We start from the raw sequence: 14,032 nt of genomic DNA, 5'->3' as shown, positions 1-14,032 counted from the left end.
TTTTTGTTTTTTTTTTTTTTGGCAGTTTTCTACACTTAATTTCAGCTTTGATAATTATCATATACTGTCTCACACTGTATATATTCTCGGAGTCTTCATGGAAAGAAACAGAACAAATAAAAGAAGTGAGAATCTTTAGTTTAACTTTGAAAGAAGGGAGAAGTATGCAGTAAAGATTTATGGTACTTTAAATTATTGTGAGAAGATACTTTCTCTATACCAGAATGGATTATGATGCCTTCTTCCCAATTGGTGGTCAGAATATTGTTTTCGACTACGTCTACTTGTAACTGATTGCCACCGATGATAATATTTTCAGTTCGAGTAAATCAAAGCTAGTTGTCTTAATTTTGTATGCAGCTTTAGATAAAGAATCCGGTCTACAGAAATTATAGTGTGTTTTTGTTGCAAAAAAATTCTTCCTGCCATGCTTTGCAATTGTCAGCACTCATATATGGTCCCCCCGAATCTGATCTAGATTATTTCACGAAACATTTGTTTTTAATATTAGGTTTTGATATAAAATGCAACTGTCTTGGTCTGTGATCAAATAGAGTTTTGTTTTGGACATTTTTTAAGTTTGCTGATGCATATGTTTACTCACTTGACAGCTCTTCATGATGCAGAATTTACGACAGATAATCAAGAAATGTCGGCTGATGTGATAAAAAATGCATATTTGGCAACAGAAGAAGAATTTCTTTCTCTGGTTAAAAAACAATGGGAAATTAAACCTCAAATTGCCTCTGTGGGATCATGTTGTTTGGTGGGCATTATATGCAGTGGACTCTTATACATTGCCAATTCTGGGGATTCTAGGGTGGTGTTGGGAAGGCTAGAAAAGGTCAAGAATGAGGTTAAAGCCATGCAGTTATCAACTGAGCACAATGCAAGTTTTGAATCTGTCCGGGAAGAATTACATGCATTACATCCCAATGATCCTCAGATCGTTGTTTTAAAGCACAGAGTTTGGCGTGTGAAGGGCCTTATCCAGGTAACTTTTTTTTTTGCGGCACAATTTAATAGATGGAGCAGTTGGTGGCTCCACCTCATATTTTTCTTGCCTTAGGTGACATTCTGGAAATGGACGGCTAATTTTTTTTACCTGAAAAACGTGACCGTATTGATTTTTATGCCTACTCATTAATCAAAATGCTGTGTCATTTTCACATATCTTGATATTTCATGGTTGACAAATCCTGACCGTTGTTTTGATTACCTTAAAGTTTAAGGTGAGCCCTCTAATTCTTTCTGGGATTGGTGAGTGAAGATGGACCCCGGATATTTGAATGTTGTATGATGTATCTAATCTTGATCGTCACGTTTCTCCCCTTTTCTCCTGTAGTGCAAAATGCATTGTCTGGAAAGCGATTTTGTGAAACATTTTATTTATTATGAATATGAAATTATTGTATACCAAAACTCTCAATTTTTTATTTTATAATTAAATAAATTTGTACCTGCACTCTAGACTTTCGTAGCTAATTTGTTTCCAGGTTTCAAGATCAATAGGCGATGCTTACTTGAAGAAACAGGAGTTCAACAGAGTGCCATTGTTTTCAAAGTTCAGACTGCCAGAACCGTTTGAGAAACCAATCCTTTTGGCTGAACCATCGATACATGTCCAAAAACTTTATCCTGAGGACCAGTTTCTTATTTTTGCTTCAGATGGTCTATGGGAGCACCTTAGTAATCAAGAGGCAGTCGACCTTGTCAACAGTTCTCCACGCAGCGTAGGACATCTGTCACTTGAGCGTTCTTATTTCTAGGTTTTTAATGTGGCAGTCGCCCTTTATCCGAGGATAAACATTTATTTTCATCTGCAGATAGATATAAATTTTCTTATATTATTTAATCTAAAATATAAATTTTGCCCTGCCTTGTTTTGTAATTTTCCGAGCATTATGGTTGAGATCCTTTTATCTTTATGCCCTCTTTCTGTATCAAAATCTTAGTATCATCCCTGTTTTCTGCTAGCTCCCACCCACTCTTATTGTCTCTACCTTATAGTTCTTGTATTTTATGAGGCACAGAGAAGTACCTTTTCTTGATCTTTGCGGAACTTGATAGATTTATGGCTAACTGCATGCACTAGCCTACCTTTTCTACTTGTGAAAGTTGTGGTTTTCCTTGAATATTTTTTTTTACAAAGAGAGCCTTTCCTTGTTATATTACAGGGTATTGCTCGAAAACTTGTCAAAGCTGCACTGCAAGAAGCAGCAAAGAAAAGAGAAATGAGATATTCGGACCTGAAAAAGATTGACCGAGGAGTGAGAAGACATTTTCACGATGACATCACAGTTATAGTTCTCTTCTTAGACTCTCATTTGATCAGTCGCAGTTCCTCCCACGGCCCGATTCTCTCAGTAAAAGGCGGTGGAAATACTTGGTAAAGCTTCTCTATTAACTTGCAGACTGATTTTCTTAGAACTAGAGGATTTTTATATGTAGCGTGAGTTTATTTTTTCTGGGATGTCTCCATATTTTGATAATGTTAATGATTATGCCAGGAAGACGTGATGGAGTTTGTGTTGTCTTGAATTTTTAGCCGACTGGCATATGAAACAAAAAGATAAATGGTGTGATAAAATGAGGATACTGAATTTTTTTGGAGGATAATTTAGGCTGCCCTTAGTTAAGTTTGCTTATGTGTTTTGAGTGAAATATATGATTATCCACACCATATCTTCCCACAGTAGAGACTGCACGATTGTGTGAAACCCTAACTTTCAAATTTATTCCGTTGTGTTTCCAAAATTCCAAATGGTGTTCTGTTTATAATGTATGTGGACGATCATTGCTTACTTTTGAAGTAAGATATAAAATGATTTGGAAATAGTGGTTGTTTTACAATGTAATTTTCAAAAGAAATTTGTGACACAAATTGGCAGTTTTAGGAAGATATGAAACCTACATTGCTGATTTTTCTAAGCCACACCAGCAGGGCATAGTTGCTCTGAACATGCAAGTAGTTCTATAAATCCTTTTCTCATCAAGGTCCTCGTCCTCATTTTCCGGTTCAAAACCCATATCAATCATTCGTCAGCCTCATCAAGAACAACATAGTTACACCGATTCAATACAGCATACCGCCTCTCCAGAAAATCAAGAAGATCCGGGTTTGGCAATCACAACCTCACAACCTTGCCTCACTCTAAACCCCTGTTCTTCGATCAATTGCCGCCAACAACAGCAACAATCTTTATGCCCAAATAACGAGATTCTTCTCATACCAATGCCTATCAACTAGGGGTGTCAAAATCACACATGACCCACTAACCCGACACGATTCAACCCGAAAAAAATCAGGTTTGGGGTTTTTGGGTTCGGGTCAGATCGGATTGGACTCGATAGTTGACCCGGAAAAAAATGGTCGGGTCGTGTTGGGTGAGGTTGACCCGAAATTTTAAATTTTTTTTAAAATAATATAATTAATAAATATTGCCTGTATTTTTACATGTTGTATGTCTGAAAAAATATTTATTGTATATTTATATCATAAATTTTCATAATTTAATATTTATTTTGGATATTTTTTTATTTTCTAAACAATTGTTTATTTGATTTAGTAAATATATTTTATTTTTCTACAATTAGACTTTCAAATTTAAATAATATATGAGAGAGATTTTGTTATTATGTGTTTAAATTATTTTTTTTGAATTTTATTTAAAAAAAATTCGAAATCGGGTTAATCGGTTTGATCAGGTTTTAGGTTCGGGTTGAATGTTTTCGGATTTGCTCGGGTTCAGGTTGGGAAATTTTTGAATAGTACTATTGGTCAACCCGGCCCAACCCACTCGACCCACCCGAATTGACACCCTTACTATCAACCCTCATATCAAACTTTTCATACAATTGAGCAGCAAGTTTTTTCTGCTCCCTGAGGTCCATGTCGGCCCGGAGACCCCGGCCAAAGAGGGGACGGGCCTCGTGAGGGCAATCATAGTGATAATCCATGTCACGAGATGTGTCCTCAGCGTTCTCCCAATCGAAAGAGAATGGAATTTCTGGCTTGGTTTAATAACCCGCTTTTTGTGTTTGATGAATCCCAAATACCGCCCCTTAATAGCACTTAACTCAATCTCACGCTCCCTGTCCCGGCCTTCCTCACAACGATCTCGTTTCCGCCTCACAAAACTTGGGCTTTTAGATTCTTTGCTCGGGAGCTCCATGCTATGTCGAAGGGCTCGCTCTGCTTTGGTGATAAAAACAGGCTTCTTGGCATCGCCGGAGCTGCCATATGCACTGGTTGTCATGCTTGGCATCGTCAGCCTTTGGCAGCAAGAAATGGGCCTTAACGTACCCAATAAATATTTGTATATGTTCCACGGCAAAATCAATTCATTAAAAGAAACAGCCATTTGATTCGTTCAACTGATGAAAACCTTACCGACAATGACTTTTGTGTGTGAACCATGAGAAATTGTAGAAAGAGTTTCTAATACATCAGTCGAACAAGTTTCCAACACAAACAAAAAACACTGAAAGAGAAACCGGATGGATAATTAATTTTCCCCCTTGGATCACTAAAAATATCATTTGGAATTATTTAGTTCCAATGAACTCAGACTCTTCAAAATGTTCAACACTTGAAAATTCTATAACCAAGAAGAAACCTCTCGATCGACTGTTTTTTTACACATGATGGATTGCAAAAATATTCGTAAACCTTTCAAGAGCAGAACATAAAAAATAAAGTATAGGAACATCCTATCTCTTTCAATCATAAAAAGGCAATTTCTTAGACCTTGGAATGCTAAGGCCCCTCACATCTGGACATTGGTATAAAATTCTGTAATATACTCGCAAACATTAATCTGATAGGCAGTTGGATCAAGTTTTAAAACCTGGAAGATTTACACGATTTATATTTAACATGGAATTCTTCTAATATCTCATTGGTGACTCGGTTATGGACAAATATTTTGTTGATTGGAAGTAAGAGACTTTTCAGGTGATGCTCATGAAGTATGGAGTACTGGAAGTTGATCTTTGATTTTTTATTTTTAAAAAAAAACCTCTTCCATAAGCCTTTTGTAGCGAAAACATGAACTGCAACAAAATAATTCTATGTTCTGGCCGAATAAACATGAGCAAACAACACGAAATAAGATATTCCAAAACATAAAAATACATGCCTTGCTAAAGATACTCAAGAAAGATACACAAGCAGAAGCAACGAAAATTCAGTAACACAAGGAAGCAACTAAAATTCAGTAACTAACACAAGATCGTCTTACATACAACTACAAGAACCACATACTAGACCAACGTGGTAAAGGACAAATATGACAAAGGGAAAATAAGCACCAACTGGGGATAAATGGTGCAATGACGAGTAAGAACAGAAGAGCGTTAAGCTCATAAAAATACAACTCACAGATACATGAAGGAACAACGATCTCGTATATCGTTGGATCAATAAAATTCTTAGAACTAAGTTGAGATCGTTTGACTACATGTGATCTACCCTGCCATCTTCATCCGGAACTCCATCTCCAGCATGCCTGCCACAAAAGTCATCGAACAACAGTGGTGTTTAAAAAGACAAAAAATACATGCTATGTAAAATTCTTCAGATGAGATTTACTTCCACTCTTGTATGTAATGTCCAAGTTTTTTTATTGATATAACATTTCTAAGAACTTTTAAATAAAATCTAACAGATACAGATATTCTTGCAATGATTCACTAAGATAGCATGTCATCAAATGATTGTTACATCAGAGGGCTGAAAATAGTTCATTTCTTTTCCCACTATTTCATCTTCGTCACGGTGCGGCAAAATTTTCTGCTTCTTTCATCATATATAAGACTGAATGCATATAATTTTAAAACTCTAAAAGACCAATGCACAAGAATTGCTGACCTTTGAGAACCAGTGAGCTTAGAGATTACACTACGCTGTTAACTGCATTCCCATGAATTTTTTTCTCATCTAGTCAGTGACCTTACCACTATGTCTTCAAATCCAAAAAAAAAAAAAAAATTAAAATCATACACCAATCACAATCATGGTGCTGGAGTAACATTAATGCTGGTATAATTGTATGATATGACTTAACATTGTCCAAGAATTCACCAAATAGAACTATTATTTCATCTAAACTGATGTTACACCAAGATAAAATGAATTCTAGAATACATCATCAAGGTTCAGAAACAAACCTCCAAGATGTGGTTAGGCTACGAGCTTTTCTATCCAACTGCAAATTTTCTAAAGCAGCAGAAGCACGTAATACATCTTCTGAAGGTTCATCATTATCATATCTCCAATTGTAATCACCTTTCCTATAGCCAGAAGTAGAAGACCCAGCTCTTTTATCTGAAACTCACACAAAACAAGACAATAAAAAGGAATAATCCAAGTTCTAACTGATGTCGTAGAACAATATCAAAACCAATTTACTACTTACCAGATGATTGTGAAACAGGAAGAGGCCTGCAATGAGAATTCCATTAATTACAAGTTTAAACAGGAAAGCAGGTGTGAGAAAAAAAACAGCCATAAATAATGGTCACAAACCTTCCCAGTGGAGGTAAACCCCCAGCAACTGAGGGCGGCGAAGGTCTCCTAATATTTCGTGCCTCCAAGTTGGATAAAGACTCTGCTTCCGAAGGGGTTAATCTCCTGTTGCTACCCCTTCCTTGAGATAAATTCTGCATGAGCCACATCAAAATGTCAAGAGAAGCTGACATTATCTAAGAAATAGAAAGATATAGAACTTGATGCCATGATTTGAGCTATGTGATTGAAGATCTGAGTAGAATCATTCAGAAAATAGATTGAAGTTTTTATTATGCATTGCAATAACATCAGGAATTAATTTAATTTCTAGCGAACAAGAAACATCATGAAGCAAGAAAATTCTAGGTCGCATAGATTCTTTAATGGTAAATTATCATTGATTGACCAACTAAAAACAACATCAATAAGGAACAAAGAAACTTTCAGACTACATTAACTGCTTGACAAAACCCATTTGATAGGTTTCATTCACAAAAAAATTCTTTTAATAAGAAAAGAATGTAGATAGCAGAAAAAGTAGTTTCCGTGCATGTTAAAGTACTCCATCATACGACTGATAATAAATTTCAAAACATTAACCTAAATAAGCACTTAATCGGACCTCATATTTTAAGAACCCTTCAAGAACATCCAGGAGCAGAGGACCGCTGTCTCCATTCCAATTAAGATCATGCCCATTCTTGCTGCTAAATTCCTTTAATTCAGATTTCCAGGAATCTTTTGACTGAAAATGAATAGGAAATTTACAAATCATAATTACATAACTGTGATAATAAGGGTAAGAAAACTGACAAGAGTGAGGAGAAAGTACCAGATTACACTCTGGTAAGTAGACTTTTAATGTGTGACTTAATTGAGCCCATTCCAAGTACTCACATACCAATGCAGTCAAAAGCCTTCCTGTAATTAATGAAACAAAATTACAGGGAAAAAATTCAAGTATATTAATCATTCTTGATTTTTATAAGCTCAAAATGAACCCATTTCAGAAACTGATACAGCTTGTAGTAAGTAGCATAAAAGATAATGCCACAGAGTTTCAGGCCACTTCATAATTTTGCCTACTTGGTCAGCACAGTCACACAACATCAATAACCCTTAAACTATTTAAACTATACTGAAGTTTCCAAAGTCCTGGAATTCATTTTCTATTCACGGCTAGAGCAGAAAGAGAACGAGACGCAGCGGATGAAGTAACACCATGGTGTTAAATACGTGCATGCCCATTACTACATAGTAAGATAATGGATGAGATGGGAAAGTTCCAGGAGAGGGAGAAAACCACAGAGCCAGATGACATAGATGCTATATTCTTATGTTTGTTACGCAAAAGGAGGCTGGCATCAGAGACGAATCGCGAAAGGAGGCTGGCATCAGAGACGAATCGCGTTAGAAGGAGAATTGGTGTAGAATCTCTAACTTGAAGATTGCAACAGAAAAATGATTTACCAAGGAATCTTGACCTAAGTCAAATTGTATCTAATCTATTTAAAAAGAAGAGGTGGGATTGAGGTTCTTTCCGCAAAACTAGGGGATTTGAGACTGAACACAAATTGGTACCAAAGGACAACGAAAACTACTAAATGAGTTGGTATCTTCAAATCATGGATAAAAGAGGATTGGAAAGTTGAAACTTATGTACCTGAAGGAGAGTTGTGCAGTTGCTTAGCACGGTCATTGCAGCTACCCAATAGTGCAGGAGGTAGACCTTCTTCTTTCTCTATCACCCGATCCTCTTCTTCAATTGCTTCGAACACACTAGCTCTCAGCTCAGCCTAACAACAAATAACAGCAAAACTTTCAAATCTTGCCAGAAAACAACCACAGTGACACTCTTTTGCCATCTCAGCAAGTGCAAATTTATTTTCACGGTGCCTTTTTATTAATACTACATGTCTACTTCACAGTTCTTCTGAGAATCTTAGGTATATCACGAACTTACTATCATTACAAGGCCAACATTTAGTTGATATTAATCATATTCTACAAAAAATTTAAATATAAAATCTGCAAAGCTGAGTATAATTCAAACTCATGCCGAGTTCATCCATCAATTCGGAAGCTAACATCCGAGTATGAGAATAAGTAAAACCCAAATTTCAGAGAGTGAAATCACAAATCCAACATCCACTCGACTCTCAAGATCAATCACAACAAGCAGCCCATTTTCTGACAAAAATCGACCTAAATAAACCTCATTTCGTAACTCGAAAAAGGTTCCAACAAACCGACTTGAAATAAACGATCCTTACAGCCTTCTTCAGTTAAAATCTCAAATTTCATACCCCGAGCGAAAATGTAAACAAAAAGACGACATCAAATTAAAATGAGAAACATAGAATTCGACTGCGGGGGAAGCTAACTCGGATCTTGGCAAGGACGCCTTTCTTCTCGAGAGTGCGAGTGACCAGGGTTTTCAAATCCATCATTTCTCTGGTGTAATCGTCCATTTTCAGTGAATTTGCCCCAATTCTCAGCTCCTTCAAAATTGAGTGACCTTCACCTTTGCACTCTTGTGTTATCGAATTTCTGATGTTGGATTTTGGATTTCAGAACAATTCTCTTCTTCTAAAAAAATGGATAGTTTTAAAGTTAGCGAAAGGATGTCGCGCAAAATATTTTGTGAGGATTTAAAATTTGATATTTTGACAAACAGGAGGACTAATGTGCAAAGTTTATCAGTCAATGTACGTGACACTAATCGACCTGATTCATATATAATGTGAAAATTAATATATTATAATGAAAATAACATATTTAACATAAAAATTAATATTTTCTACTCAAACTAAGTTGTACATCACACGATAAAAAAATTAATATTTTTCATTAAAATCAACTTGTATTACACAATATTTTTGCAAAACATAATTTTAAAATTGATATTTTGCAGTGAAAATAATATTTAGACATAAAAAATAATATTTTTCATATATCAGATCAGAGATCATCATTACACGATTGACCCGTGAGATTGTCTAAATTGAGTTTTTGTGTTTGACGAAATATAGAAATTGTATAATTTAAAATTATGTAAATTTAAAATATATGAATAAATATGATTAGAATTTTTTCGAGATCTATCTTAAACTTGGAATCTCGGTACCAAAATATATCATATAAACATAAAATAACAAGATTCAATCTAAATAACTAGTTATCAACGTGAAATGAACTATAGATAATTTTATAACCATCTCTATAGAACAAATGTTGGCATTTTAGTAAAACATTTTGTAATCAAATCAAATTTTAAAAAAGATTCATGCTATGCTACAAATTTATGATCTGAATATCTAATTAAATTATATACATATATAATAAAGAAATATTAATTATAATATGATTTTGTTGATTGATGATAGTCGGATGAAATTAAAAAAATTATTAATATTTATATGATTATACTATTTTGACAAAAACTTGTGTGAGACGATCTCACGGATCTTATTTTGTGAGACGAATCTCCTATTTGAGTCATCCATGAAAAAATATTACTTTTTATACTAAAAGTATTACTTTTTATTGTGAATATCGGTAAGGTTGACCCGTCTAACTGATAAAGATTCGTGAGACCGTCTCACAAAAGACCTACTCGCTATGAATACCCGATCTTCCCATGATACGGAAATGCCAATTATAGGTTAATAACATACTAAGATGACAAAATAATACAACAAAATAACCTAATAATTCTATCTCAAACAAATTTTTAAACAGAAAATTATTTTTAAATTATAGGTTCTAATCCCAGAAAATAGCCAAAGAATTTGAGTACAACAATTCACTACTTTCGATTCATGAAACTTTGTCATGATGATGATGACGAAAGTGGCGACCAAAAAAGGGCTGCTAATATATCTTATTTTGCATGTATTCAACAAAACCATTTACACAAAAATTCCCCAATCAAGACTCCGCTTAGCTCAACTAATAGGGTATTCCATCCACCAACTCCATGCAATCAGCTCCACTTGTTTAAATTAATTATTATACAAATAATTCCAACTATATAAACAGGCTTAGAATCCAATGTGAATCCACTCAAGAAATCATTCTGAAAAATATTAGTTTCCACACATTCAAAATGGTTCAAATTTTCAAGCTTACATCCAACACAATCAAGTCAATTTTTTGTTTCTTGCTGCTAGCAACTACAATGGCCAACTCTGCACGAATTCTTGACGAAGCCGGCCTACAAATTCCACTCCCAGACGACGCCCCTATTGCATCTGATACTACACCACCGGAGATTGACAACCCTGACGTGACACCTGTGGTTGCGCCCACCACAACACAGCCGAGCCCTCCCGCCACCGTTGTGCCACCAAATCCTTCCATCGAGGCACAACCTGCTGCCCCCGTCATAGCTCCCGTTCCTGGCATTGCCAACACTGTGCCAACAATCAGTACCGCATCACCTGGTGGAGCCGCCACCAAACCAGGTGCAGCCACTGGAACAACTACTGGTGCTGCCACAACCGACCACCCTACATTGTCCTTTTTCATGCATGACATACTTGGTGGTTCACACCCGTCTGGCCGGGTGGTGACTGGCATTGTGGCCAACTCTGATGCCAACAGCCTCCCATTTTCGAAGCCCAACAACCAAATCTTCCCCATCAACGGCGGGGTACCCCTCAATACCATCAATGGAGTCATCAATAACAACAATGTTCCTTCCCTCATTGGCCTAAATGGCTCCCCTACCAACACTCTCCTCCAAAATAACGGCAACAATAACATCGTGAATGGCGGAAACAACCAGGCCTTTGTCACGGCAGGACAGCTGCCAGCAGGGGTAACCCTCCAACAGCTCATGTTTGGATCAGTAACAGTGGTCGACAATGAGTTAACAGAAGGGCATGAGCTGGGATCCACAGTTCTTGGAAAAGCTCAGGGGTTTTACTTGGCAAGTTCTTCTGATGGAAGTAGCCACACACTAGCCTTAACAACAATGTTTCATGGCCATGATCATGAGGTTGATGACACCATTAGTTTCTTTGGAGTTCACAGGACAGCGTCTCCAATTTCACATATCGTGGTAATTGGAGGAACTGGAATGTACGAAAATGCTAAAGGGTATGCCACTATTGAAACTCTTCCACACGAGGATCAGCACACCACTGATGGTCTCGAGACAATTACACATTTCACTGTTTATCTTACTCCATAGGGGGTTTCATACAATCGCACGAATATGGAAGTTAATATTGTTGATGTATCTATTAATTTGGTTGTGTGTGAAGAAATGCATTTGTATGTAACATAATGTTCTATTCATCTACTATTTAGTGTCAACATATCAAATCACTCTCAAACACGAACTAAAGAACATATGTTGTTTCTTATCCTCAAATTTCGATAATAATGTTTCTAACATTTGGCTTGCCTTCCCAAACAAATCTATGAATGCATTGTTTTGTTTGGGTATACGATAGCTCACTCTTCATGCATAGGAACACGACCAGCAAGTATACAAAATAAACAAATGTTAAAACTAAACTCTAGATAAGAAAGTTCCGATAACTAAATCGATGTAGTTATTTGCAAATTATATTGATTATAACAAACATCAGTATTCTAAACCACCAAATTTGATACATTGCTAAAGTTGTTATGCAAGCATGGATGTAATCGTGTCATCCTTCCAAGTCCAACTTTACAGCAAGCTTACAAGACTGTAAAAAAAAATCTGAATCACGAAATTCAATATTATTTAATCAGCCAGTAGCACTACACTGCTATGCTACCAAACAATATAACAATCACATAGAAGTGTATTTAATTATTTGACACTGTATTTTGAATGAACAAACAGTGTAGGTTAAAATTACCTTCGAAGCTACAAAGTTCTTAATAATACCCATAGATCACTAAAAGCCTCTCAAGTCATTATGAAAATTTTTAATCACACAAAAGTATCATTAATGCTCGAGCAAATCAACTTATGCTAGGAACTTACCAAATATCGAGCAAGACAGAAAGACAAGAGTCACAAGACTATAATCCATAAGATTCTGATGCAAAGAATCAGAGCTAACCTTGCACTAAATTTGCATCACTTAAAAGCGATGGCACTTTATACATACAAGCACTTGATTTCATGAGTGAAGCAAGAGACTTAAGAAGTTCCGGGGCAACAAACCATGTTCGGTAAATATATTTCAGCTATTGAATTCAATGATCAATCATCGTTAAAAAATGAGTTACATGAAATTTTTTGTGCATTCAAAATACTCAAATTGACCAGAAACTTACATACACTGCCTCGCCAACACAAAACACAACTATTGGCCAGCATTCTCCTCCTCCAACTTCTTGCAGTATGCCTTGAGCACCATGACCAAATTCCTAGCCGGGGCCTGAATAGTGCCCACAACAGCTGAAGCAGGACCCTTCAAGGAACCCAAAATCTGCGAATATATTTCAGCCCTCGTCGGCAAATTCTCCAACACTTTGAACTCCTCAGTCCCATAGTATTTCCCTTCAAAAACCGCTCCCGTAAAGTCATTCTCTTCCAACTTTTTCTCCTTCTGAAAAGCTCTGTACGGCTTCAACGCAGCCGGGATTTCTTCACTGTGCACAAAAAGCCAAGCGTTCATACCCTTCATGCACGGCTTCAGAGCCTCCCATTTTGTGCCTTCAATGGCTTTAAGCACGAGGGTATTCTTGGCTACCAAAAGTTTAGAGGACTCGGGGAGTTGGCTTCTGAATTCTTGGAACTGTTTGACCGTGAATCCCTTGTAACTAATGCCTGCAACGAGGAAGCAGTCCTGGAGTTCTTCCTTGACCTTTTCCACTGTTTCCTCTTTCTTGGTGCGGCTGATGGCTGCTCGGATTCTTGGTAAAGGTGAAGGCTTGGAAGAGAATTTGGGGCAGTGGCTGGAGGCGAGGAAAGGGTTATTGAAGTGGGATTTGAATGAGAAGGCGTCGGCGGAAGAGGAGGAAAGGTATTGAAGCGACGGAGGTTTGGAGGTGGGGATGGTGAAGAGGGTAACCTCCATTGTCGACGGGATGGATGGGAATAGGTGAAGCAGAAGAGTGGAGCAGTTGGCTTTGGTTCCTTTATCTGCTGCTAGTTTCGGAAGACAGGTACGACGTCGTGTTCCCCTGGTGAAAACATCATACTAGGGATGACAATTTCATCCGAACCCGTTGGAGGATCCGATACTCGACCTGAATAGAAGAGGGTATGGAGGGATTTTTAGACCCGATTAAATAATTGGGTAATCGGGTATGGGGATTTTCGGTTTCGGGTATGGAGGCGGGTTTGATATAATCCGACCCACACCCGATCCGAATACCCGTTTAAATTAATATATATATGTATATATGTATGTGTATATATATATATAGTAATTATATTTATTTATATTAAAGATTCATCAGTCAATCGACCGATTTACGGAGTTTTCAATACATATAATCATAAATTTGAAAATCAAAGAAAACGATGTTTTGTATATTAAAAGAGAAGAAAATATATAAAATTTCATT

The 14,032-nt window shown here is 36.6% G+C and overlaps 4 protein-coding genes across 4 annotated transcripts; 2 read left to right on the top strand and 2 right to left on the bottom strand.

The window, feature by feature from the left end:
• Positions 1 to 36: 36 nt before the first annotated feature.
• On the top strand, positions 37 to 2,639 carry LOC140959997 (probable protein phosphatase 2C 38). Its single transcript, XM_073418094.1, has 3 exons — positions 37 to 994; positions 1,497 to 1,733; positions 2,178 to 2,639. Exons 1-3 carry the CDS (start codon positions 587 to 589, stop codon positions 2,391 to 2,393), a joined length of 861 nt encoding a protein of 286 aa, XP_073274195.1. The 5' UTR covers positions 37 to 586; the 3' UTR covers positions 2,394 to 2,639.
• A 2,565-nt stretch (positions 2,640 to 5,204) lies between these two features.
• Positions 5,205 to 9,161, bottom strand: LOC140960145 (protein TONNEAU 1a-like). The gene is made up of 8 exons (XM_073418292.1): positions 8,896 to 9,161; positions 8,175 to 8,307; positions 7,344 to 7,432; positions 7,134 to 7,256; positions 6,530 to 6,663; positions 6,420 to 6,445; positions 6,172 to 6,328; positions 5,205 to 5,510 (listed from the first exon to the last, which is right to left on the bottom strand). The coding sequence occupies exons 1-8, from the start codon at positions 8,980 to 8,982 to the stop codon at positions 5,459 to 5,461; spliced, it is 801 nt and encodes a 266-aa protein (XP_073274393.1). The 5' UTR covers positions 8,983 to 9,161; the 3' UTR covers positions 5,205 to 5,458.
• Positions 9,162 to 10,378: 1,217 nt separating this feature from the next.
• On the top strand, positions 10,379 to 11,819 carry LOC140960174 (dirigent protein 24-like). The gene has a single exon (XM_073418330.1). It carries the CDS (start codon positions 10,620 to 10,622, stop codon positions 11,706 to 11,708), a length of 1,089 nt encoding a protein of 362 aa, XP_073274431.1. The 5' UTR covers positions 10,379 to 10,619; the 3' UTR covers positions 11,709 to 11,819.
• An 865-nt stretch (positions 11,820 to 12,684) lies between these two features.
• Positions 12,685 to 13,656, bottom strand: LOC140960175 (large ribosomal subunit protein uL10c-like). The gene has a single exon (XM_073418331.1). It carries the CDS (start codon positions 13,537 to 13,539, stop codon positions 12,823 to 12,825), a length of 717 nt encoding a protein of 238 aa, XP_073274432.1. The 5' UTR covers positions 13,540 to 13,656; the 3' UTR covers positions 12,685 to 12,822.
• Between the last annotated feature and the right edge of the window lie 376 nt (positions 13,657 to 14,032).

Source organism: Primulina huaijiensis, chromosome 15 (genome assembly GCF_012295235.1).
Source record: "Primulina huaijiensis isolate GDHJ02 chromosome 15, ASM1229523v2, whole genome shotgun sequence".
Taxonomy (NCBI): domain Eukaryota; kingdom Viridiplantae; phylum Streptophyta; class Magnoliopsida; order Lamiales; family Gesneriaceae; genus Primulina; species Primulina huaijiensis.
This window is presented reverse-complemented; position numbering and strand designations above follow the sequence as displayed.